Source organism: Neomonachus schauinslandi, chromosome 2 (assembly GCF_002201575.2).
Source record: "Neomonachus schauinslandi chromosome 2, ASM220157v2, whole genome shotgun sequence".
Classification (NCBI taxonomy): Eukaryota; Metazoa; Chordata; class Mammalia; order Carnivora; family Phocidae; genus Neomonachus; species Neomonachus schauinslandi.
Window position 1 is genome coordinate 185,978,800 of NC_058404.1, and position 26,364 is coordinate 186,005,163.

A 26,364-nucleotide genomic window follows, 5' to 3' on the forward strand; every position below is an offset into this window, starting at 1 on the left:
GAAGGAAGAGCCATTACTTTAGAATACGTACAAGCTTCCTTCAGTTCATGCAATTTGAGACATAAGGAATTAGTCCAGGAGATGGTCTGTTTGTTTCTGGGAAAGAATATGGGAGGTATGTGTTGGAGGCTGGGAGGTGGGACAGGGGGGCAGCAAGCGGGTGAGGTGAGCTGGAGGCTTGTTTCCTGTGGCAGTGTCTTCCAGAAGCCGATGGTGGTGGTACTTCTAATTGATGCCTTTGTGCATGTTGTGATCTTCTTTGTTTTATAGATGGCCCTTGTAAGGCAGTTTGTGGCATTTAAACATGGAGATGGTTTGTTAATTGGAGGCAAAGCTACAGAAACTTTTATTTTATGGTAGGAAATAACAAACTGGAAGGATTTGCTAAGCAGAAATTCACTCTACGAGAGGTTTTGCTAGAACGTATTTTCCTATTTAAGTTGGACTTACATGGCATTTCTTGACATTTAGTGAAGAAACAAAAGGAGATTTTGATATTAAAAGAAAGAAAGACTTCAACATTTTGTTATGAAAGGCCAGGAGGAAATGTACTGGGCATTTAGACCGTGTTATCCTAGTAGGTCAAGAAAAGCAGAGATCGGCAGCTTGCAGAAATCTCCTGGAAGCAAACAAATAATCCAGCTGTCATAAGACGTGGTAACTAACAGAAGCCCAGATATTTCTTATTATGGAGAATTTGTTTAGCCTTTAGTGGATGCAATAGTTCCATAAATGACTTGTCTTTTTTAGTGCATGAAGTGAATTGTTAAGAAACTGTATTGAGTGAAATGAGGTCTCACATCCTGTGTTTGTGTGTGTGTGTGTCTGATAGTACATGTATTTTAAGTAAAATGTTTAAGCATAAAACATTTACGTTTGGCCTTTTATGCAGTTGGAATTGCTAACTTGCGGATGAATATCATAGCCTCCTGCCTCACATGAACTAGCCTGAATATTCATATTTTTCCTTTTAACAGTTTGATTAGAATCAGTCTCAAGGGCTGGCACATGCTTGTGAACTTGTGCTTTCATGTTTTCCTGACCTGTGTGGTCTTCGTGGGAGGAATAACCCAAACCAGAAATGGCAGTGTCTGCCAAGCGGTAAGTCAGAGTGAAAACCTGAAATGGGAAAAAATAATGACATGAGAAAGTAATTTCATGTTTTATTAACTGTAGAAGAAAGCATGTTTTTTGAAGTTGTTTTTCTTTACAGTTAAGCTGAGTGTCTGTCACTCACACGTTTTTAACTGGTGTACTGCCAAGTTTTGAACTGTTATTTCACGATTGGACACGTGACTTAGGGAGCTTGTCTCTTTATCCTTGGGAATTCATTGCTACTTGTTATGTCTTTTATAATGCCGAACATTTAATTTAAAAAATTTGTAAAACCCTGACTTGGGCTAAGAAAAAAATGATATTTTCTGACAATAGGGTTTTATTTATTTACTTATTTATTTAAAGATTTTATTTATTTATTTGAGAGAGAACGAGAGAGAGAGAGAATGAGCAGGGGGAGGGGGAGAAGGAGAGGGAGAAGCAGGCTCCCCGCTGAGCAGGGAGCCCGATGCGGGATTCGATCCCAGGACCCTGGGATCATGACCTGAGCCGAAGGCAGACGTTTAACTGACAGAGCCACCCAGGTGCCCCGATAGCAGGGTTTTAAAAATTATTTCATCTATTTATGGAAATAATAGGAATTTGAAAAAGATTTAACTGTAAGATATAAAAATCAGAAGCTTCTTGTGTGGTAAATAAGAGAAATTAAAAATATTCAACTTTTAATTTCAAATAAATTATACACGTCACCTCAGTGAACAGTATTCTTCTGAGATATGTATAAAAAAACCAAAACTATTCAACATATGAATAGACATCAAAAATTGTACATATTTCCTATATTTGCATACTGTTTTCCATATGCATGATAGGAAGTGGTGCCATGTAGTAATTGAGTTCAAACTGCCTGGATTTGGGTCTCAGGTCTACTTTGCTGTTTTTATGGGCTATTTATTTAACTTTTGTTTTAATTGCCAGTAAAACATGACAAAAGACTTACCTCTTCACAAACTTTTAAGTGTACAGTTTAATATTAAGTAGAAGTACAGTGTTGCACAGCAGATTTCTAGAACCGTTTCGTCTTGCATGGCTGAAACGCTGTGCCTGTTAAACAGCAGCTTTCCATTCCCCTGCCCTCCCAGCTCCGGGTAACCACTGTGTTACTTTTTCTGTAGCTTGACTACTTAGATACCTCGTCTGAGTGGAATCGTGCAGCGTTCATCGTTCTGCAACTGGTTCATTTCACTTAGCATAATGTCCTCAGGGTTCATCCGTGTTGTAGCATGGGACAGGATTTCCTTCCTTTTTTATGGCCGAATAATATTCCATCGTACTGATATACCACCTTTTCTTTATCCATTTATCTGCTGATGGACATGTAGGTTGCTTCTATCTCTTGACTGCGGTGAATAAGGCTACAGTGAATGTGGGGGTGCAGATATCTCTTTGAGATCCTGTGATTTCAGTGTTTAACTTTTCTGTGTCTCAGCTTCCTCACCCATAAGTTGGGACTAATATTTGAGCTGTCAGATGATGTGATTATTTATATAAAAAAAAAAAACCCTACCGTAATTTACAGATAAATGATTTGAGGTAATGGGAAGGTTTAGCCAAGAGTGAATCCAAGTTTAACATACAGAAGTTGGATGCAGAAATGCAACTATGAGGAAACATAATTAATGTGAAGATGCCATGTATCAAAGAATATCAGGTACCCAGAATGAATAAAAGATGTTCACTATTTACAGGCAAAATTGTAATAGGTATTTAAGAAGACCTAAATAAATGAGATACTAGGCCCAGGGACAGGAAGTGTTACTATTAGAAGGATGGCAGTTACTCTCAAATTAATATATACATAAGAGAGTTTTTCACAAAACACAATAAAATCGTTTTTAAATTTACATTAAAAGCAAAGGACCAAAGATAAAGATAGCCAGGACACTTCTGCAAAGGAAGAGTAGAGCAAGGTGACTGTCCTAATCATCAGAACTTAGGAGGCTCTCGTCATTAACACTGCGGCATTTGGGGTAGCGAGAGAGACATGGACCAGCACAGTTGAACAGAGACTCAGAAGCAGACCCATGTGCACCTCTGGTGTGAGACCAAGGTTTGCATGCTCTTCAGTTGTGGCGAAGAGAGACCTCTGTGCAGCATAAAGGAGCTGGGGAAAATCCATGTGGCAAAACATTACAGTGGATCTGTACTCATGCCTTATAAAAAATGTCAACTTCAGGTGGATTAAAAAACTACCATGGCCAAGCCAAAATGTTAAAATTCACATTAGAAAATATCACAGTCCTTGGGTAGGGATTTCTTAAATACGACACTAAAAGGCATTGACTAGAAGAGATAATTTTAACCAAATTAAAAATAAGAGCGTTTGTTAATTAAGATTCCTTAATGAAAGTGGAAAGACAAGCTAACAAATTGGAAGATGCTTTTCTTAATACATACCGCTGAAAAGGCATTGGAATAAAAAATACATTAAGAACTATAATCAACGGGGTGCCTGGGTGGCTCAGTTGGTTAAGCGACTGCCTTCGGCTCAGGTCATGATCCTGGAGTCCCGGGATCGAGTCCCACGTCGGGCTCCCTGCTCAGCAGGGAGTCTGCCTCTCTCTCTGACCCGCCCCCCTCTCATGCTCTCTATCTCATTCTCTCTCTCAAATAAATAAATAAAATCTTTAAAAAAAAAAAAAAAACTATAATCAACGAAAATGCCACAAACAACCCAGTAGAAAGAGTGGCGAGAGTGGACAGACTTTTCAGAGAAGAGGATACACAGAGTCCGTATCTGTGGGAAGAGGTGCTCAGCATGATCGGTGGTCATGGAGATGCGAATTAAGACAATGAGGTAGCGTTTATGCCTTTTCTGTCAGCAAAAAGTCAAGCCTGACAATGCCAAGTCGTGAAGAACATGTTGGGTCCGCATGTTTTCTGCGTTGTGGGTGGGAACGTTAAGCGGATGATTCTGGGAGGCTTTGCGGTCTGAGGTTAACCATGCATAGACCCTGGGACCCAGCAGCCCCGTTCCTGACTCCGAGAGTACGCTTGCCCATATGTAACAGACCTGTGTCTAGGAGTATACACGTGCGTATGAATATTCATAGCACTGTGCCCAATAGAGAAAACCTGGAAGCAGCCCAAATGCCCATTGGTGACAGAGTGAGTGAATAAACTGTGATATTATGCAACAGTCAAAACTAATGAATTACAACAATGTGTAACAATATGAGTAAGTCTTAGGAATATATGTGGAAAAATTAAGTCCCATAAATTACATCCACCCTGCTGTCTTTTTTTTATAAAGCAAGAAGTAACTAAAATGAAACCGCTCACTTTTAATGAAAATATGTGGATCCAATAAAACTGTAGAAGGAAGGCAAAGGGATGATAAACAGAAGATAGAGAGTAATGATTACCTTGGGGGAAGGGGATTATATTGTTTGATACAGGTTTTGGTCAAGGTCTTGCCTTTTGTCTTGCTGATAAGTTCTTAGCCACTTACGAATAATAACTAATTAAATAAAAGCAGGACGTGCTTGGTCCAGTCACTAGAATGTGTCATGAACCTAAGGTTGACAACTAATCCAATATTGTATAGCTGACATCCAGTTTAAAATGCGAGTGTGTGTAAGAATCATGGAGAGGATTAAGGTGCTGGAGACTTTATTACTGCTAGTGTCACTATTGAAAAAATTACCTCTCTGCTGTGCAGAGTATTTCTGTTGTAGGCCATTAGTATACACTGGGAATCCAACTTGATTGGACCGTACGAGAGGTCAGATAACGGGTCTTGGGTCAGCTGAATCCATGCACAGAAGATAATGTTCTCTCAGCCCCCCCCCCCCCCCCCTCTGATTCCTATTCATCTTGTTTGTAGGTCTCAGTTTACTGTTACTGTTTGAGAGATACCGTCCCTCCCCTCCCCTCATTATCCCATGGTGCTTATTAAATTTCCATGATGCCTACAACCCTTCACAGTTGACTCCTGTTTACCTGTTCTCTGTCTCTGGACCCGACGCTCCGCAAGGAATCCCACTGATCTGATTCACCCGTGTTTATCCAAGGATCAGCACAGGACCTGACCCAGAGTAGGTGATACTAGATGCTTAGCAAATGTTTATTGGGCGAATGAACAAAAAGTCCTTGGTTTACAAATGGTAGAAGTCATTCGACCCTGGAGCCATTTTGAGCAGAGGTTGTGAGGAGAGTGCTCAGCCCACGGTGGTGGTAAAGGTGGTGGTAAAGGTAGTCTCGGTTTGTCTAAAAGTATTCATTGTTTTCACAAAGCAGACACCTTGATTTCACTGAGGCAATGAATAGAAAGAGGCCATTGTGAAGATGACTGCCTTTCATTGTCCTGAATGATATTTTATACCTTTTCTAGAAAGAAAAGGAGAGGAATTTGCAGGGAGTGTTCAGGGCCTCTACATTGAATGTCCATGGCTTAAAGATGTATTTTTTTTTTTAAGGGAAAGGCAAGTCTTTAGATGTTTTTACATGTCATTTGCTTCTGTTTTTCCACTGTTTTTCCTTCTGTGAAAAACATAACACTCTTGCCGTTTCTGACTCAGACATGACTGGCTTCTCTTTGCCGTTTTGGTGGTTCAGTTAGGAGCCAACGGAGCGGGGAGTCGGGGGAAGGCAAGCAGGACTGGCCTGCGCTTCCAGACACTAGTAGGTAGGTTCTAATTCTGTGTCTGCCAGGATGACTAGTATTGATGTAGGAAAGATGTAAAGGTTCGACACCAACAGCCAAGAGAGAATTCTTCCTCAAGAAGGTTGTTTTATGAAAGCACGGGGACAGGACCCATGGGCAGAAGGAGCTGTACCCGGGTCATGACAAGTGGCCCGTTACATACTTCCAAGTTGGGAGGGGGTTAGGGAGAGTGAAAGTCTCTAAGGAATTTTGGAAGCAAGGTTTCCAGGACCTTGAGGGGGCTAGCTATTGTTGGGAATAAGTCATTTATTGCCTTCTAATAAAACTGTAGTCATGAGACCCTTCAGATGGATATCCGTGGGCCATATGCTTGGGGGATGATTGCCAACAGGCATCTTGAGGGGTAGAGATAAAGGAAGTTTCTAAAGGAATTTTTATGTGTTAAAGTAGACTTACAGGATCCTGGGGGTTGGGCTAAGCTTGGCTTTTGCCCTTAGCAAAGTAGTAACATCGAGGCAGCTGAGCCCCTAGAGGAATGTCACTCAAGGACTTGGCAATGGGCTGTAGGTCGTAGGAAATTTAATAAGTTTTCTTCTGCCTTTGTTTCCCACATCTGTATGATTAGTCACTTAGCCTAGTAGGGGTTTAACGTTTCTTCTGTAAAATAATGGGTTGGGCTAGTTAACTTACATGATCATTAAGGTTCTTCCAGCTGAGCCCTGAGTGCACCTGCTAGAATCCTAATGTGTGCATACCTTATATGCAGTTTTATATGTGCACGTAATCGGTGCAGTTTTACGTTTCTTATTTCCCTTTCAGAGCTCATATACTTTATGGACGGCGCGAACGGGTTCTACGATGCTTGCCTCCCCACAGTGATGGGTTGAGGTTGTTGGAGATGCCATTAGGCACCAGCCAGGTCCTTCCCACTCTGAGTCGTAAGTCAGTTCTGGTGGTACTCTAGGTGCGTTCTGCAGGCTTGGACTGTCTTTTGCAGAAGGAGCTGAAGAAGAGCTGAGTAGCCGAGTGTCAAAGTAGCGAGGGCTGTTCACTCCAAGTGGGAAGGGTCCTGGGTTCTGGGTCATGATGTGCTGCCAAATAATTGTGTGATAATTAATTTTCTGGTCCTTGGTTTCCTTAGCTATGTGGTGAAAAGACACGGCCGGATCTTACTTAAGTCACCTTGTTACTCTACGACTCCATGATTTAATTTATTAAATACAGCATCGGCTAACCTTCTCTGGTGTCCTTTTGTGTCTCTTCTCAAGAGTTTTTCTGCCATGGCACGTGAAATGCCTTGGGGAAATTTAATCAATGAATTTGAAGACCTTTTACTTGCCAGCTACTGCAAATGTGTTATCTTAACTTTCATATTAACCCCAGGAGGTACTCGTTATTCCTATATTTTATTAATACAGAAATTGAGTCTTACGGAATTGAACAACTTGTCCCAAATCACTAGGCTATTGGGTGGCAGAGGGGTGATTCAGATGCCAGTCTTGCTGACTCAGCTGTCGTCCCCCGCGAGCCGCTTCCCCCCCCGCCCCACACTGGGGTCACTATGCTTCACTATTTAGTGAGGACCAGCACAGCCTAATAGAAGGGGCATGGGTTTTGGAAACCAGCAGACATGGGTTTGAGTTGCAGCCCTGCTACTGACCAGGTGACCTCTAGTGATGATTGCATGCCTTTCAGATGCAGTCTCATGGTCTGTAGCTCAAGGTTAATACCCTCCACTGAATGGTGACATTAGGAGGATAAAATGGAAGCACTTACAAATTGTCTTCGTACATTTTGGGGCACACAGTGGGCATTCAATAGTGGAAGCTGTTACTATTTTACATGTATTCATACATGATTATATGAATATAAAGATCATTTTTTTGTACACTCACTCTACATGCTGTACTATCTTAGGGTTATTGGGGATTACAAATATGATCGTTACAATGTCCGGTCTCTAGTTTGTGAGAGCTTATATATGGTTCAGTAACATATAAAATGCAACTCTTTAGGATAATTATTTTATATCCGTTTTACAGCTTTGGAAATTGATGTCCTGAGGTCAGATGACTTTCTCAAGTAATCATCTGTTGCATTTAATCAATCGTTTACATGCCCTATGAATTAGATTACTTATTCCCAAACTTTACAAACTTTCCACATGTATTTCTGATTTATGTGAAAGAAATTTGACAGGTTGCATTTCAAGTGTCTGATGGAGAAAACAGTAGGAGGTATCCCATTCCAAAAGAAATACCCTCTCTGCCGGTTCTCTGCTCCCCCTTTATTCTGGTTCTCATGGAATATCTGGGGATTTGCTTACATGATGGTTACTAGGTGACATCAGACCCCTAAAATTCTACCATTAGTAATAATTTTGTTTGACAGAAGGCTTTAGTATCTTTCAAGTGTGAACACTCTGGAAGTTTTGAAATGCCATAGGAAACACTTCAAAATCTAAAGGTTGAGTTTTCCCTCTTAGATCTAAAACAAGAAAATGCTCCATCTTGTACCTCCTGTGTTGAAAATATTTTCACTCCTATTTTTTAAACTTATTTACTTTACCGCTCGGTCTTGTTCTTCTGACCTCGTCATCTGAGAAACCTCCAGTAGAGCCTACCGTTTTGAGTCAATACCAGTGATTTGTCTTGAACATTTTGGTGTCTATGTACCAAGTTCATTGACACTATCTTTACATCTAGTATTGGGTATGACTCCAGATAGTCTAAGGTTTACTTTATGCTTTTTGTTCTACTTTTCTCTGTAAATTTTGCTTTTACCATACGGACATAAAACTAACGGAAACCAAGGAGCCACTTTTCTCCTTACGAAGAAAATAACTGTGAGTCTTCTAGTTTGGCCAAGCTGGACCCACCCTGCCAGCCACTTCCCGAGTCAGAGCAAGATTCAGACTGGACAGTGACTGTCCTCATTTTTGTCCTGCAAAATAAGACTTGGGTTTTCACTTGCCGCATTTTGGCTGCACACTGATTCTCATGAAAATGAACTCTGGGCAGCAATCTAAATGCGGTTATCACTGCCCTAGGTTTGATAATGTCAATCAGTTTGATTTTCTTCAGATCAGAGAGCCATCCTTTTAGAAGGAAAAAATTTGTCTTGAAGATTTTCGTTAATAGGATTTTACCTGTGGTAATTATATAAAAAGAAATGATCAAACAGATAGTAAGTAATTAGTCAGATAAGAAAGCTGAATAGTGTCCTTGATGTTCCAATGATATATACACTTTTCTTAAAATGGATTTAAACCTTCCTTAGGCCCATATATATCTTCATCTAGAATTCTAGCTCCAAATAGAGTTGCTTCACACACAGGTCACATGGTAAACATGACCTCCATAACCCCCTGGGGGAAGAAATTTAATTAGTGTGACCATTACATATTCTGCAGGTTTCCACTATTTATTGGGTACCTGTTATGTCTCAAATATTGTGCCCATATAGTCCCTACAGAAACGCCAGAGATAGTCATTGATAATCTTCCCACTCTTCCAATGAGGAAAATTAATTTAGAGAGGTGACATTATTTACTTAAAACCACACTCCTAATAAGTAATAATAAAAATATAGCTATCATTTTTCTTGATTGCTTATCATGGGCCAGACAATGTCCTGAAGGCTTTATGTAGACGATCTTAGTTAGCCCCACAGTACTTTCATCTCTCTCTGCTTACGAACAAGGAAACCAGTGTTTGAGATGTTATACGCCTTTGCTGAAGTTATCACAGCTGATAAGGGGTGGATACTGGTTTTAAAACCAGGTAAAAGTTTTGATTCTAGACATCACCCTCTGACCCGCCAATATATTCTCTTGCTGACCTACCGTTATCATATACGAAAGCTCTGAATTAGAACAACTCAGGGCTGTCACACAAGCTTATTCTCTGCCCTTGCCCTCTACCTTCCTCCTTAAAATGGGCCTCAGAAACCGAACTCTACTTTATAACATGGCATCTGGGTGAAACACACCTTTGGTTTAATGTTGTCTAAGAGTCCATTCCATGGTGTCTGAAGGGTTATCTTGGGTAAACGTTGTGTGTGGTCTGTGGGTCTCCTGGATCTGTGAGAGGACGTGATCCTCTGTTACACGGCTGTTAGAATGCTTTGTTTCATTAGTGGGCAGAGGAATCCATCTTTAGAATATACCTTCATGCTGTTTTTGAGTCCTGTTTTTGAAAGTTACTTACCAGGTATTTTTGGTAACCTTGGAGGCCCCTGTTCCTGGGGAGTTTTTTTTTCTCCTTTCAGTTTATATATTCTTCAATCTTCTTTCTAGGTTGGAATAATTCTTCATTATTCCACTCTTGCTACAGTACTATGGGTTGGAGTGACAGCTCGAAATATCTATAAACAAGTCACTAAAAAGGCGAAAAGATGCCAGGATCCCGATGAACTGCCGCCTCCTCCAAGACCGATGCTCAGGTATCTGATATCCTTGTTTACTGTGTTCTATTAAACGTTCATTAAACAGTTGAGGTGAAGCCGTTTTAAACATAACAAAACAATGCTGAGTAAATTTTGGAAAGTCCATAAGCTGGGCTTCCTGGGTTTGAGTACTGGCCGGGAGCCCCCTGTGAAGTTCGCTACCCTCTCCCGGCCTCCTTCTCTCATCTGTAACGTGGGAATAAATAAGTGCCTTAAGGTGGCACCGACCGTCTAACAGGCTCTAAGAAAATGTTAGCTGTGGTTATTTCCTTGGGTCATGTCAGAGATTTTAACCTCCGCAAGTGTGTTTCCATTTTATTACTCTCCACAAAAGACAACACAGTTTTGGAGTTACACCCTTCTTCCCAATTATAATAAAAAAATAATGGATTACTGGGCTGCAGGAGTAAAAATTGAGCAGTGGTGACTGGTGGATTGAACGCTGGCTGTGGAGCTGGCACCAGGCCAGGCACCTAAGCTGTCCTGCGTCTGAGGAGTTTCCAGTCTGCCTGAGGAGACCGTGAAGAACCGGCTGTGGGTGGGGTGAGAACTGTGGTGGAGATAACATTCTTTTGGGAAGTGCAAACAACGGCGCCATTAATTTGGGGGGAGGGTGGGTGTTGGGAAGTATTGACCATTAGGGATGATCTTCCTGAGTGATTAGGGCAAAGGTCAGAGGTGACGCTCCAGATACAGGATTATGTGGGGAGCTGAGGGAACTTTGAGCATGCACTTTGGCTGGAACTTATCGGTGGAGATCGTAGGAAGTCAGGGTGAAAGCTCTGTGTCAGGCCTCTGGGAGCCGTGTGCAAATGTGGGCAGCCATTGAAGACTTTTACCTAAGGGAGTGGCCCCACGAGGTATCTTTTTAGAAGGACAGCCTTGCATTAGTAACCCGTCTCAATGGGAGAGCCTGAGGGTAAGGAATTCTGCCGAGAGGTCGTTTGCTTGCCCGCGGGAGGACTGAAACCAGAACAGCGTCAGAGAGAATAGAGGGGGCGCGTGTTCAAGACACTTGAGGCAGGTTCTCTAGAATGGATGGCCAGTTAGATTTAAAATTGTGGGAGGGAGAGAATTTCAAAGATGGTTTCAAATTACTCTAGCGAGGGCACCTCAGCACATGGTGCTTCCATCAGCTGAGAATATAGGAAACATAGAATGGGGGGCGGGGAGGGTACGCTCAGAGGACGTAGGCTCACTAGCACTTTCTGTGAGTCGTTCACATTGTGGGAAACCGGGGGCTCAGCAGGGAAGACGGTGCTCAGCGTTTTGCAGACAGCTGGAGATGTTCTCGCATGTGGTCGTGACCCACATGCCCCGGGGAGAAGTTAGTTAAAAGCATGGTCCTGGGGCCATGTTGACATTTAGTAGATGGGCCATAACCAGTAAAGGGAAGAATTGAAAGAGAACACCTGAGAACATAGAAGAGTCAGGAGGTGAATGGTCCCTGGACAATGAGGGGGGCAGCAGGAGTGCCCGGCCACAGAGTTGGGAGGCAATTTGACACGTCTGTCCCTGGCCTTAAAAGAATGGAGAGATGGTGTTTGAAGATTTGGGGGTCCCATCTTCCTTTCTGTTAGGTTCTGAGAAAAAAAAAAAAAAAGGCACCAGGCACAGGCGTTAAAATTAAGTCCCCAATACAGTCTTCAGCCAGCCAGCTCAGGACCTCGGTCTGTGTCTCTACAAAGTGGCAGATGCAGAGTTAGGATTGTGACCGTGCCCAGGAGGACCCAGCCAGGGCACAGAGTTCCTACTGTCTCAGAGAGCTCAAAGAAGGTCTGGCCGAGGAAAGAAGTTTCTCTTTGTAGGGCCCGCCACCACTCTGTCTCCCTCCGTTCTTAGGTACCTTCATTTTTCCTGCTGTCCCCAGTGAGTCCACGGGAAAGGAGTCAGGAAGGGCCTGCACACTGCGTGAAGCTGCTGGGACCGAGCACCTGCTTTGCCTGAGTGACTAGGGATAAGCATACACAGCAGTAGGGTGTCCCAGAACATGCAGGTTTAACCAGACATTAATAAACAAATAATGTCATTACGTGTTTTGTCTGACGTATGGCACAGGGAGACCTTAAGGTCCATTTGGTAATGGGCTAACTTTCTGGTTCGCCAGCTGAATCGAAAGGAAGCCGGTTAGTGCCTTCTGAAAGAAAAGAATAGGAACTAAAACCGTACCTGCAGTAGCTGTGCTTGTCCACAGGGTGGCAGAAGCCGACCAGCTTTCCTCTAGTCGGAAACTTGGTAGCCTGCTTTAAAAAAAAAAAAGATATCCAAACAAAAATTAAAAAAAAAAAAAATTCAGAAAGTTATTGTTAACAAAGCAGCCTCCAGAAGTTAATTTCCAGTTTATTATTGGGATAGGAATAATAATTGGTCACGAAGGAAGGACTTCTGCAGGACGGAGACACCGGGATGTGCGCGCCTTGGTAACTTGGAATGATGAGCTGCTATTTGCATTGTTCCTTCTTCCAGGTTTTACCTGATCGGAGGTGGCATACCCATCATAGTTTGTGGCATAACAGCCGCAGCCAACATCAAGAATTACGGCAGTCGGCCAAATGCACCCTAGTGAGTGTTTTGTGTTCTCTGCGTACCTGACCCCATTGCTTCTCTTTTTAATGATTTCCCAGGCCCTAACTTTATTGCAGTTTCTGGGACAGTTTGTTGATGTGTCGTAGCATCTGACTCGGTTTCTCATTTTCTTTTCTAGTTGCTGGATGGCCTGGGAGCCCTCCTTGGGAGCCTTCTACGGGCCTGCCAGCTTCATCACTTTCGTAAACTGTGTGTACTTCCTAAGCATATTTATTCAGTTGAAAAGACACCCCGAGCGCAGATATGAGCTGAAGGAGCCCACCGAGGCACAGCAGCGGTTGACGGCCAATGGAAACGGCGAAGTGCACCCTCAGGACTCACTGTCTCTGTCTCTGATCTCGACATCAGCATTGGAAAATGAACACACTTTCCATTCTCAACTTTTGGGGGCCAGTCTTACCTTGCTCTTATATGTCGCCTTGTGGATGTTTGGGGCCTTGGCCGTTTCCTTGTATTACCCCCTGGACTTGGTGTTCAGCTTCTTTTTTGGAGCTACGTGTTTAAGCCTCAGTGCCTTCATCGTGGTTCACCACTGCGTTAACAGGGAGGACGTTAGACTCGCGTGGCTCATGACTTGCTGCCCCGGCCGGAGCTCGTACTCCGTGCAGGTTGACGTGCAGCCCCCCAACTCCAGCGGCACGAACGGAGAGGCCCCGAAGTGCACCAGCAGCAGCGCTGAATCCTCATGCACCAACAAGAGTACATCGAGCTTCAAGAATTCCTCCCAGGGCTGCAAATTAACAAACTTGCAGGCTGCTGCAGCTCAGTGCCACACCAACCCTCTGCCCTTGAACTCCACACCTCAGCTTGATAATAGTCTGACGGAACATTCGATGGACAATGACATCAAGATGCACGTGGCGCCTTTAGAAGTTCAGTTTCGCCCAAGCGTGCACCCGGGCCGCCATCATAAAAACAGAAGTAAAGGACACCGGGCAAGCCGGCTCGCCGTCCTCAGAGAATATGCCTATGACGTCCCAACGAGCGTGGAGGGCAGTGTGCAGAACGGCTTCCCTAAGAGCCGGCCGGGCAGTAATGAAGGACACTCGAGGAGCAGAAGAGCGTATTTAGCCTACAGAGAGAGACAGTACAACCCGCCCCAACAGGAGAGCAGTGATGGCTGCGGCACACTCCCCCAGAGCCCCAGAAATTTCGAAAAGCCCGCTTCAAGTAGCAGTAAGAAAGATGCCTTAAGGAAGCCAGTTGTAGTTGAACTTGAAGGCCAGCAGAAGTCTTACGGACTCAACTTGGCCGTCCAGAATGGACCAATCAAGAGCAACGGGCAGGACGGCCCCTTGCTGGGTACGGAGAGCACTGGCAACATTAGGACCGGGTTGTGGAAACAGGAAACTGCCGTGTAGCCGGCGGCGGGGGCGGGGCGGGGGGCGGTGGCTTCCGAGGCAGAAACCCGTGCAAACTGGGAGCTTCACATTCCTTAAAGCTGCGAACCAGTGCTAACTGTTTACGGCCACCTTAGGGATTCGGCACCGTTTTGAATAAACTTCTACATTTGGGATTTTATGGATTTTATATCCCCCCGATTGTTGCTTTTTTTTTTATGAATTAAAAAAAAAAAAAAAAAAAAGCCCTCCGAAGCATTGTTTTAGTTGTAAAGCACCAGCAGGACTTGGAGAATCTGAAATGTAATTTTTTGGAACCTGTTATATCTACTTAACATTTCAGGCTTGTATTTAATACAATAAATAGGTGTTTGTGTCATTGTGTGAGTCTTACGTTTTTGTATTTTATAAGAGAAGCATGTAGTTCTGTTTTAATCATGTTTATATGTGGGGATATCTTAATGAGCATTATACGTAAATCAATTATCAGACTTTCACAGAATTAACTCTGCTGATTATGACATAAATCAAAGCTCTTTTGGATGGATGTATTTTAGAAATACAGTTGTTTTTTTTTTTTAAAGATTTTATTTATTTATTTGACAGAGAGAGAGATAGCAAGAGCAGGAACACAAGCAGGAGGAGTGGGAGAGGGAGAAGCAGGCTCCCCACTGAGCAGGGAGCCCGATGCGGGGCTCGATCCCAGCACCCTGGGATCATGACCTGAGCCGAAGGCAGACGCTTAACGACTGAGCCACCCAGGCGCCCTAGAAATACAGTTTTAAATGCTACAAGGTTTTTAAAAGATCTCATGGAATGTTTTTTTGAAAATCAAAATGCCTAAACTTTCTAAATTGCATCACTTTGCTGTATCACTTCGGTCCTATTAATATTGTTTTGTCACCTTTGTGGCTTTTCAGTGATTTACATTTCGGTTTAATTTTGTTACTCCTCCTCCCCCCCCCCCTTCCAGCACATATATTATTCTTGAATGTAAATGAGGAGTAGGTAAGAATCACACTCACTTATTCTGAGTTTTCAGTATCGGCTGTTATGTTGGCCTATACTTTGTTCTCGAAATGATAGAGTTCCTCAGGTTCATGCTGAAGTACTCATCTTTAAATTGCATTCTGAGGGCAAAAACTTCTCTGATCCAAATGTCATCAGTCCTTGATGCACTACAGTCCTTAAACATCCCTGGTCCCTAGTCTCACTGGAGTCCATTCCTGGAACTCTGTTTTGTTTTGTTTTTTAAATTATTTAATATGTTGCGTTTTTAAAACAATTTTAATTCTAGTATAGTTAATGTGCACTGTTACATTAGTTTACGATAGTATATATTGCTCAGCGCATGTCATAATAAGTGTGCCCTTCAACCCCGTCACATATTTCAACCATCCCGCCACCCCACCTCCCCTCTGGTAAACATCAGTTTGTTCTCAGTAGTTAAGAGTCTGTGTCTTGGTTTGTCTCTTTTTTTTTTTCCTTGTTCACTTGTTTTTCTTAAATGCCACTTTCGAGTGAAATCATATGGTATTTGTCCTTCTCTTCATTTAGCATTATACTCTCTAGATCCATCCATGTTGTTGCAAATGGTGAGATTCCACTCTTTTTTATGGCTGAGTAATATTCGTGTGTGTGTGTGTGTGTGTTCACATACCAGCTCTTCTTTATCCATTCATCTATCGATGGACACTTGGGCTGCTTCCATAATTTGGCTGTTGAAAATAATGCTGCAATAAACAGAGGGGTGTATATATCTTTTTGAATTAGTGTTTTCATATTCTTTGGATAAATACCCTGTAGTGGAATTACTGGTTCACATGGTAGTTCTATTTTTAATTTTTTGAGGATCTCCGTACTGTTTTCCACAGTGGCCGCACCAGTTTACATTCCCACCAACAGTGCACAAGTGTTCCTTTCTCTCCACGTCCTCGACAATACTGGCTGTTTCTTGTGTTGTTGATTTTAGCCATTCTCACAGGTGTGAGGTGGTATCTCATTGTGGTTTTGATTTGCATTTCCCTGATGATGAGTGATGTTGAGCATCTTTTCATGTGTCTGTTGGCCATCTCCATATATTCTCTGAAGAAATGTCTGTTCATGTCTTCTGCCCATTTTTAAATTGTATTCTTTGTGTTTTGGGGGTTGAGTTGTGTCAGTTCTTTATGTATTTTGGATACTACCCTTTATTGGATTCATCATTTGCAAATATCTTCTCCCATTCAGTAGGTTGTCTTTTCATTTTATTGATTCCTTTTGCTGTGTAGAAGCTTTTTATTTTGATGTAGTTCCAGTAGTTTATTTTTGGTTTTTGTTTCCCTTACCTCAGGAGAAATACCTAGAAAAATGTTGCTATGGCTGATGTCAAGAAATTATTGTCTGTTCTCCTAGGATTTTTATAGTTTCAGGACTCACATTTAGGTCCTTTATCCATTTTGAGTTTATTTTTGTGTATGGTGTAAGAAAGTGGTCCAGTTTCATTCTTTATGCATGTGGCTGTCCATTTTTCCGAACACCATTTGCTGACGAGACAGTCTTTTTCCCATTACATATTCTTGCCTCCTTTGTTGAAGATTAGTCAACCATATAAGTGTGCATTTATTTCTGGGCTCTGTTCTGTTCCATTGATCTTGGGTCTGTTTTTGTGCCTTTGCCATACTGTTTTGATTACTACAGCTTTGTAGTATATCTTGAAATCTGGGATTGTGATACCTCCAGTTTTGTTCTTCCTTTCCAAGGTGGCTTTTGCTCTGAGATCTTTTGTTCCATACAAATTTTAGGAGTCTTTGTTCTAGTTCTGTGAAAAAAAAATGCTGTTGGTATTTTGATAGGGATTGCATTAAATCTATAGATTGCTTTGGGTAGTATGGACATTTTAACAGTATTTGTTCTTCCAATCCATGAGCGTGGAATATCTTTCCATTTGTTTGTGTCATCTTCAGTTTCTTTGATCAATGTTTTATAGTTTTCAGACTACAGATCTTTCTCCTTCTTGGTTAAGTTTATGCCTAGGTATTTTATTACTTTTGGTGGAATTGTAAATTTTTTTTTTTTTTTAAGATTTTATTTATTTATTTGAGAAAGAGCGAGAGAGCACAAGCAGGGGGAGTGGCAGAGGGAGAGGGAGAAGCAGACTCCCCGCAGAGCAAGGAGCCCAATGTGTGACTTGATCCCAGGACCCCAGGATCATGACCTGAGCCGAAGGCAGATGCTTAACCAACTGAGCCGCCCAGGCACCCCTGGGATTGTTTTCTTAATTCCTCTTTCTGCTACTCACTTTTGGTGTATAGAAATGCAGTGGATTTCAGGGGCACCTGGGTGGCTCAGTTGGTTAAGCGACCGCCTTCGGCTCAGGTCATGATCCTGGAGTCCCGGGATCGAGTCCCGCATCGGGCTCCCTGCTCAGCAGGGAGTCTGCTTCTCCCTCTGACCCTCCTCCCTCTCATGCTCTCTGTCTCTCATTCTCTCTCTCGCAAATAAATAAAATCTTAAAAAAAAAAAAAAGAAAGAAATGCAGTGGATTTCTGAATATTGATTTTGTGTCCTGTGACCTTACTGAGTTCATTTATCATTTCTAATAGTTTTTTGGTGGAGTCTTTAGAAGTTTCTTTAGTATAATTTCATCTGCAAATATTGAAAGTTTTATTTCTTCCTTACCAATTTGGTTACCTATTATTTCTTTTCTGTTGTCTGATGGCTGTGGCTGGTACTTTCAGTACTGTGTTGAATCAAAGTGGTGAGAGTGGCATCTTGTCTTGTTCCTGACCTTAAGGGAAAAGCTCTCAGTTTTTCCTCAATGAGTATGATATTAGCTGTGGGTTTTTCACATATGGACTTTGTTGAGGTATGTTCCCTGTAAACCTTTGTTTTGGGGATTTATATCATGAATGGATGTTATACTATCTGTTGTAATGATCATATGGTTTTTATCCTTTCTCTTGCTGATGTGACTTATCATGTTGATCACTTTGCAAATATTGAACCATGCTTGCATCTCAAGAATAAACCCCACTTGATCATGGTGAATGATTTTTTTAAATGTATTTTTGGATTTGGTTCGCTAATATTTTGTTGAGGATTCTTGCAACCATACTCATCAGAGATATTGGCCTGTAGTTCTCTTTTTATGTAGTGTTTTTATCTGATTTTGTTATCAGGGTAATGCTGGCCTCATAGAATAAATTTGGAAGCTTTCCTTCCTCTTTATTTTTTGGAAAAGATTGAGAATAGCTATTAACTCTTTAAATATTTGGTAGAATTTACCTGTGAAACTGTCTGGTCCTGGGCTTTTGTTGGGAATTTTCTGATGACTGATTCAGTGTCATTGCTGGTAATTGTCCTTTTCAAATTTTGTATTTCTTCCTGGTGCAGTTTTGGTAGGTTTTATGTTTTATCTGTTTCTTCTTAGGTTGTCCAATTTGTTGGCATATAATTTTTCATTATAATTCTCTTATAATCCTTTGTATTTCTGCGTGGTGTTATTTTTCCTCTATCATTTCTGATTTTGTTCATTTGAATCCTTTCTTTTCTTTCTTTTTTCTTATGATTCTGGCTAAAGATTTATTAGTTTTGTTGATCTTTTCAAAGAACCAGCCTGTGGTTTCATTGATCTGTTCTATTGTTTTTTTGTTTCTATTTAGTTTATTTCTGCTATAATCTTTATTATTTTTTTTCCTTCTACTGGTTTTGGGTTTTGTTTGTTCTTATTTTTCTAGCTCCTTTAGGTGCAAGGTTAAGTTGAGGTTTTTCTTGCTTCTTGACATAGGTCTATAAATTTCCCTCTGTTGCTATAAACTTTCCTCTTAAAACAACTTTTGCTGCATCCCAAAGATTTTGGACCGTTATATTTTCTTTTTAATTTGTATCCATGTATGTTTTGATTTCATCTTTGATTTCTCAATTGACCCATTCATTGTTTAGTAGCATGTTATTTAACCTCCATATATTTGTGTTCTTTCTAGATTTTTCCTTGTGTTTAATTTTTGGTGTCTTAAAGTTGTCAAAAAAAAAATGCATGGTATGACTTCGATCTTTTTGAATTTGTTGAGACTTGTTTTGTGGCCTAGTATGATCCATTCTGGAGAATATACCATATGCACTTGAAAAGAATGTGTATCCTGCTATTTTAGGGCAGAATGTTCTGAATATATCTGTTAAATCCATCTGGTCCAATGTGTCATTCAAAGCCATTTTTTCCTTGTTGATTTTCTGTTTGGATGATCTGTCCATTGATGTGAGTGTGGTGTTAAAGTCCCCTACTATTATTGTATTACTATTTATTACTTTATGTTTATAACAGCTGCTTTATATATTGGGGTGCTCCCTTATTAGGTCCAAACATTTACAATTGTTATAGCCTCTTGTTGGATTGTTCCCTTTATTATTATATAGTGCCCATCTTTGTCTCTTGTTACTGTGTTTTAAAGTCTAAGAATTGCTACCCTGACTTTTTTTTTTAATTTGAGATAGAGGGAGAGAGAGAGAGCGCGCACATGAGTGGGGGGAGGGGCAGAGGGAGAGGGAGAAGCAGACTCCCCGCTGAGCAGGGAGCCTGATGCAGGGCTCCATCCCAGGACCCTGGGATCATGACCTGAGCCGAGGGCAAACTCTTAATGACTGAGCCACCCAGGTGCCCCCTGACTTTCTTTTCACATCCATTTGCATGATAAATGTTTCCCCATCCCTTCACTTTCAATCTGCAGGTGTCTTTAGGTCTGAAATGAGTCCCTTGTAGGCAGCATTTTTATGGGTCTTGTTTTTTTTATCCATTCCATCACCCTGTGTCTTTTGATAGGGGCGTTTAGTCCATTACATCCAAAGTAATTATTGATAGGTAGTACTTACTGCCATTTTGTTGTTTGTTGTTCTCTTGCACTCTTCTCTCATGGCTTGCTGGCTTTCTTTAGTGATCGACTTGGATTCCTTTCTCTCTCTCTCTCCCTCTCTCTCTCTCTTTCTCTTTCTGTTTGTTTTTTGCAGCTCTATTACCAGGTTTTGATTTATGGTTACAATTAGGTTTGTATATAATATGCATGTAGTAGTCTATATTAAGTTGAAGGTCACTTAGGTTTGAACCCATATTTTTACTTCTCTCCCCTCCCACATTTTAGGTATTGGTGTCATACTTTACCTCCTTTTATTTTGTGAATTATTTTGTGAATCTTTTGATTTTTGTGGACTGATTTTACTGCTTTGTCCTTCCTGCTTTCTTTACTCAAACTTATGGTCTTCCCCTTTCACTCAGAGTCCCCTTTAACATTTCTGGTAGAGCTGATTTAGTGGTGATGAATTCCTTTAACTTTTGTTTGTCTGGGAAACTCCTTATCTCCTTCTATTCTGAATGATAGTCTTACTAGATACAGTATTCTTGGGGGTAGGTTTTTTACTTTCGGCACTTTGAGTATATCATGCCACTCTTCTGGCCTGCAAAATTTCTGCTGAAAAATCAACTGATAGCCTTATGGGGTTTTCCTCGTATGTAACTGCTTTCTTTTCTCTTGCTACTTTAAAATTTTTCCCTTTATTACTACTTTTGGCCATTTTAATTACTATGTGTCTTTGGTGTAGACTTCCTTGGGTTAATTTTGTTGGGGGCTCTCTGTACCTCCTGGATCTGGATTTCTGTTTCCTTCCCTAAATTTGGAAGTTTTCAGCTATTATTACTTCAACTAAATTTTCCACCCCCTTTTCTCTCTTTTCTCCTTCTGAAATCCGTATAATACAAATGTTACTACACTTATGCTTGGTGTTGTTGTTGACTTCTTTGAGTCTGTTTTCATTTTTTATTATTCTTTTTTCTCTCTCTTCTGTTCAGCTTCGATTGTTTTCCATTACTCTACCCTCCAGGTCACTGGTCCGTTCTTCTGCTTCCTCTAGTCTACTACATGTTCCATCTAGTGTATTACTCATTTCAGCTATTGAGTTTATCTCTGATTGGTTCTTTTTTGTTTTCTCTCTTTAAGGTCTCACTGAGGTCCTACAGCCTTAAGTCTAGTGAGTATCTTTATGACCTTACTTTAAATTCTCTGTCAGGCATATATCTTATCTCCATTTTGTTTAGCTCTCTTGCTGTCATTTTGTCCTATTCTTTCGTTCGGGACATACTCCTTTGCCTCCTCATTTTGTCTAACTCTGTGTTTGTTTCTGTGTGTAAGGAAAGTCAGCTATGTCTCCTGCTCTTGAAAGTAGTGGCCTTATGAAGAAGAGGTCCTGTATGTCCTGCAGTGTAGTGTCCCCTGTTCTCCCCCAGAACCTGACCCTTCAATCATCTGCGATGACTGTCTGCCTGGTTGTGGGCAGGGTTTGGTCTCTGTGTTAGTGGGCCAGTGGGCCACCTTGGGCTTAAGTTGAGTCAGACCAGGTACTCGCCAGAGATAGAGTAGCACTGAACTGCTGGGTGCTTTCCCTGTCTTGTTCCCTGAGAAGTGTTCATTGTTGAACGGGGCATGCAGTCAGACCAGATGTCTGCCTGCAGCCCACTTCTGGGGCTGCGGTCAGACCGGTGTGTGTGGCTATCTTCTCTCCCTTGGGCACGGGTCACTTTGGAGTGGTGCTGGCCCCTGTCAGGGCTGCTGGCACACTGCCAGCTTGTGGCACTGCTTCGTATGGGCTCTAGACAGGAGTAAGTGGAGGGGGTTCATTGGTAGAAGAACATGGTGTTGGGGCATGTGGTACTAGTAAGGTCTGCGCTGGTCCCCTGAGGGAAGGGACTGAGGCAGGTCAGGTGGAGGGAGTGGATCTGCAGAAGTGTGGCAGGTGGAGGGGAGTAGAGGGTGGGCTTGTGGTGTTAGCAACTCTTGTGTGGGTTTGCTGCAGGAGGGGACCTTAGCGCATCTGGCTGGAGGGGGTGTGCCCGCAGGAGAACATGGGGGTGGGGCACGGAGTTAGCAAGTTAGGTAGAGAGTGTTGCCACTATGCTGGTTCTCGCAGGTGTTCATGTGTCTAGACTGGGGTGCAGGGGAGGGAAATGGCACCTGCCAACTCCTTTTCTTCTGGAGAAGTCTCCAAAGATCCCGGGCCCCCCAGCGCACGCTCTGAGGTTAGTAGACTCTGAGTCCTGTATGCCCCAGGAATTTTTCAAACTGCTGCTTCTGTGCTGTATCTCTGGGGGGCTGTTTGCTGTGCTGTCTGCTCAAGGGTAGGAACTCCACCCTCTGCTCTCCTGGCACGGAGCCTGCTGATTTTTAAAGTTCTGGGTGTTAGGCCCTGCTGAGTGTAAGAACTCGAGAAACTTGGCCCCTTCGTCGTCAAAGCCAAACATTATGGGGATTCATCTTTCCCATGCAGGCTCCCTGGGTTGAGAATCTGCTTCTCTCCCCTCTCTACACCCATGGTGTCATGGTCTACCCCCCTCCTGTGGACAGTCCTGCAGGTCTGTTTAGCGCCGAACCTTGTCTCTGCCCTTCCTACCCTCTTCAGTGTGGCCTCTTCTCTACATTTGGCTGTGGAGGGTCTGGCCTTTCAGTCTCTGGGTTATTTTCTGGGTTATTTACACTGACCTGGCTGTTACCTAGTTGTGTCCGTGGGATCATGTGAGCGTAGGGTCCTCCCACACCACCATCTTCCCTGGAAGTTCATTCCTGGAACTTCTTGAAGGTCAGATTGGGTCTGCCCTGCCCCCCTTTGCGCATCTAGGCCCTCAGATAGGCAAGACAACACTTGAGAAGTGAGGCACAGCTCAGATCTGTGGCAGCTGACTAAAGGTTTGAATCAGATCAGATTCAAAATATACATTCAAGAAATGCTGAGAGTCAAGTGTAGCTTGATCAACCTCAAATCTGAGCGATGTACTGTTCCACTTATATAGAGTAATTCTCAGAGACACCACAGGATAGCTTATTAGAGTGTAAATGTTCACTTGTCATTGGGTTACTGCATTAGACATTATTTTGCTTTGCAATAATAAAACTGGTAGTTCTATTCAAATAGAAATAGCTTTTGTCAGATGTTAGTTTTAGTGACACTCTCTTTGGTGGGGGAAACAAGGAAACCAAATGGATAGATTTGACACTTGCACATTGAACCACTGCCTGACCCAGGGTCTCCTAGTAAGTTGATGTGTATGTGTAGGATAATGTTTAGAAATGACAAAGATAAACTAATAAGAGATGGAATGAATAATGCCTATTTGTTTATTGCTATTTTAATTTTGCTCTTATATTTTGCAAAGCATCCTTACAATGTTTGACCTCTTTCTCTGACCCATAGGTTGACTTCACATGGGAAAAGAACTTTGTTCTTCTATTTCCTACCTCTTCACAGGAAGTGAGGAATTTCCCTTCCTGGACACACTGGCCATTCAGTAAGTATCTATTAACTTAAATATAACTTCATATAGGTAACAGAAGACAAGAAGCCTGGGCATAGGGGAGGGGTGGAGGACAGAAAAAAATCAAATACTTGGAATGAAATAAAGATACCACTAAAAATATTTGGAGTGTGTGGATACTCAAAGCATAGAAAGTGATGAGCAATGACTTTATGCATCCCACTCAGTAGTCAGTTGAGTCAGAATGTGATGTTTGTGTATAGGATATGAAGAACACATTGTATCCCCCCCCACCTTTGTCATTTTTGACTTATGGCTTGTTGCTGGTTGAGGTTTCTCTATTTTTCAGGAAGTATAAACCGTTAAGAGGTGTTTCGGTTTTCTCAGAGATTGGCTCATTCATTTTCCCCATTTAAAAATTTTGGCAACTGGGGCTCAAAGAATTTCTGACTTGCTGAACGTGCTGGCCAGTTATGCTCTATCTAGGTACAGGACCCATTTCTGATGCTGAGGTCACCAAGCTTTGCAGCACACGGCCTTGCTTCCCTGGAGGCAATGACTCGATCTCTTCATGGTATTTATGACCTATGGTTTAACTAAACCTTCTTCTCATCCTGGTTATTTCGTTTGAGTTTTAATTTCATAATGAGTTACAATTGATCATGTTCTGCTCAAGGAAATGCATATGATTTATTATTTTATTCCATGAAAGCTTTTTTAATCCTGTTGTCACACACTATGTAATATAATATAATAACTCGATTTTATTTGCTAGTGTTAAATACCAGCCTATGTTTTTAGGTAGCAGTTAGAAATCAGGTATGTGCTTGAGTATGTGTGTGACTAGATTTATATACATGTACAAATGTATATTAATATTTCAGGTCATAATAGGTAGTAACTAATCTTGAAATCTTGGGATTTTTTGCACATGCAACTTAACTCTATATCCGTGTTCAATATATTTATATAAATGTAATCTTATGAACAGATGGCACCTTATATATAGATGCTGAGGCTTACATATTGCTCATTATTGAAAAATAAGAAAGTTAAAACCTGCAAACCTATGTGTTTCAGGTACTGAGTTCAGAATGCCCAAACTGAAGTTGGTTGAGACCATAAAAAATGTGAAAGTAAAAAAAAAAAATAACTGAAAACATTTCAGCCAGGAATTAAGCTAACTCATCAAGAAAAGTGAGTCCTTCAGCAGCAATCCAAAATTTAAAGCAAATGTTAATTCTCTTTTTCTCTTCAGGGTTCCAGAATTGTTTAATTATTTTAATATTCACTCCAGTGCTTTTATCTGAGAGATGATTTGATTATTTATAGCACTTAGGATAGTGTTTCCCAAACTTGGGTCATTCATCACTCTTGCCAATTTTGCCATATTTTCTCCAACATTTATATTAATGCTGTCACATGGTTCAACTCACTTTTTTTTTTTTTCAGTGAAATACAAGGGATGATAAATCCAATAGATTTATTTGTATTAATGAAGCCAACTCCTCTGGGAGAAATTTGTAACTGTTTATTCTGTCTACTCAGTTACTCTCACTGACTCATCCTGCCTTTTCACCTTCCTTGGCAAACCTGCTGGTGTATGTGAAGCCCCCAGCAGCCTTTGGTCGTAGCTTTCTTTCAGCTTCTTTTTACCGGGGATGCCAGTGGCTCAGAGGTAGACACCGAGTGTGAACTTACAAGATCCATATTATAGTCAGCGATGGACCACTACCTACGCTTATAGAGTTGGATGCTTAGAATTAATTCCTGGCTGAAATCTCGTTAGATTCTTTCCAGCCGACTTTTGCTTTATATTGTCTGAAACACATATTGTCCTTCTAATTGTGTTATGTTTACAATGTGGTGGGAAAAAAGTGTGTATGTGTGTATATGTTTAATCCATTACCGGCTGCTGTATATCTAGTGTGAGAAGGTACTGATGAAAATTTTTATCAGAATATTCCATGCATTTTTCAGAAGTTCAAAATCTTTCTAGAGGGTTCTTGAGATGTATTCACCATGTAAAGAATCCAGCTAATGCCATCTTGAATGGCACGATCATAGTATTTGGTGTCTTTGCATATGATATTGATGAAGGTTGGTTTGTACAGCTAAAGTAGAGTGTTCACATGAGCAAATAAATAGGCAGGATGTGACTGCTCACAAAGCCAGGAGTAGTCATGGGTCCCCAACTCGGTGAAGACTGGGTCTAGGAAGATACTCCGCATGAAAGTAATGAACCTCCACTGCTAAGCAGGATGTTTGTTTTGTGATTGGTGTCCATCCCTACATAACGCTGACTAAAAATGTTTTGTGGGCAACCATGATTAACAATTTTTACTGCTTAGTTACGTATTTTCTTTTAAACTTCATATTTTTAAAAAATGCATCATTTTAAGGGCTTACCTCTGTAAGAATTTCTTGCTGAAGCAGTGGTCTGGTGTATATGTCACTAGCCTGGCAGCCTCCCCCAGGGGCTCTCACCCCATCTCTTCGCTCTCTGGGCCCTTCCTCGGAGGATGAACGGTAGCGCATGGGCGGCTTTTATCGATCAGGTCTGGAGATGGCACGTGTTATGTCACATTGGCCAGAGAACAGTTGTGGCCACACCTAACTGCAGAGTGGGCTAGGCAACCGAGTCCAGCTCTGTGCCCAGGAAGGAAGGAAAGATGGCTTGGTGAACAAATAACCAGACAGCCATGGGGATAGACTCCCAGGATGGAAAACAGTGAGCTCTATTCCCACCTTTTTGTCTTACCTGTTAAAAATCTTACTTTCAAAAAAAGCCCTGATCCATTATGAGTCCCAAACAAAAATGTTAGATTTCATGTCAGTTTGCAAATTATGTCATGGTCACCATTTTTTAAAAGAATTCAGGAAATACATGGAATTTCAGTATCCATCCTGATCTATGTCCTTTGATATTCTTATTTAACAGTGATTATATTGCAAGGCTCATTTGCTGAAAGTGAAATATATTCACAGTTGTTACGTAA

The 26,364-nt window shown here is 41.6% G+C and overlaps 1 protein-coding gene across 2 annotated transcripts in view; it reads left to right on the forward strand.

Moving 5' to 3' along the window:
* ADGRA3 (adhesion G protein-coupled receptor A3) overlaps positions 1-14,285 on the forward strand; it is a 124,206-nt gene extending 109,921 nt beyond the window's left edge. For both annotated transcript variants that reach the window (XM_021679428.2, XM_044913014.1), the window contains 4 exons: positions 978-1,101; positions 10,020-10,165; positions 12,635-12,730; positions 12,873-14,285. In XM_021679428.2, the coding sequence (XP_021535103.2) occupies positions 978-1,101; positions 10,020-10,165; positions 12,635-12,730; positions 12,873-14,115 (1,609 nt within the window). In that variant the 3' untranslated portion in view covers positions 14,116-14,285. The remainder of the gene's footprint in view (positions 1-977; positions 1,102-10,019; positions 10,166-12,634; positions 12,731-12,872) is intronic.
* Positions 14,286-26,364: the final 12,079 nt, after the last annotated feature.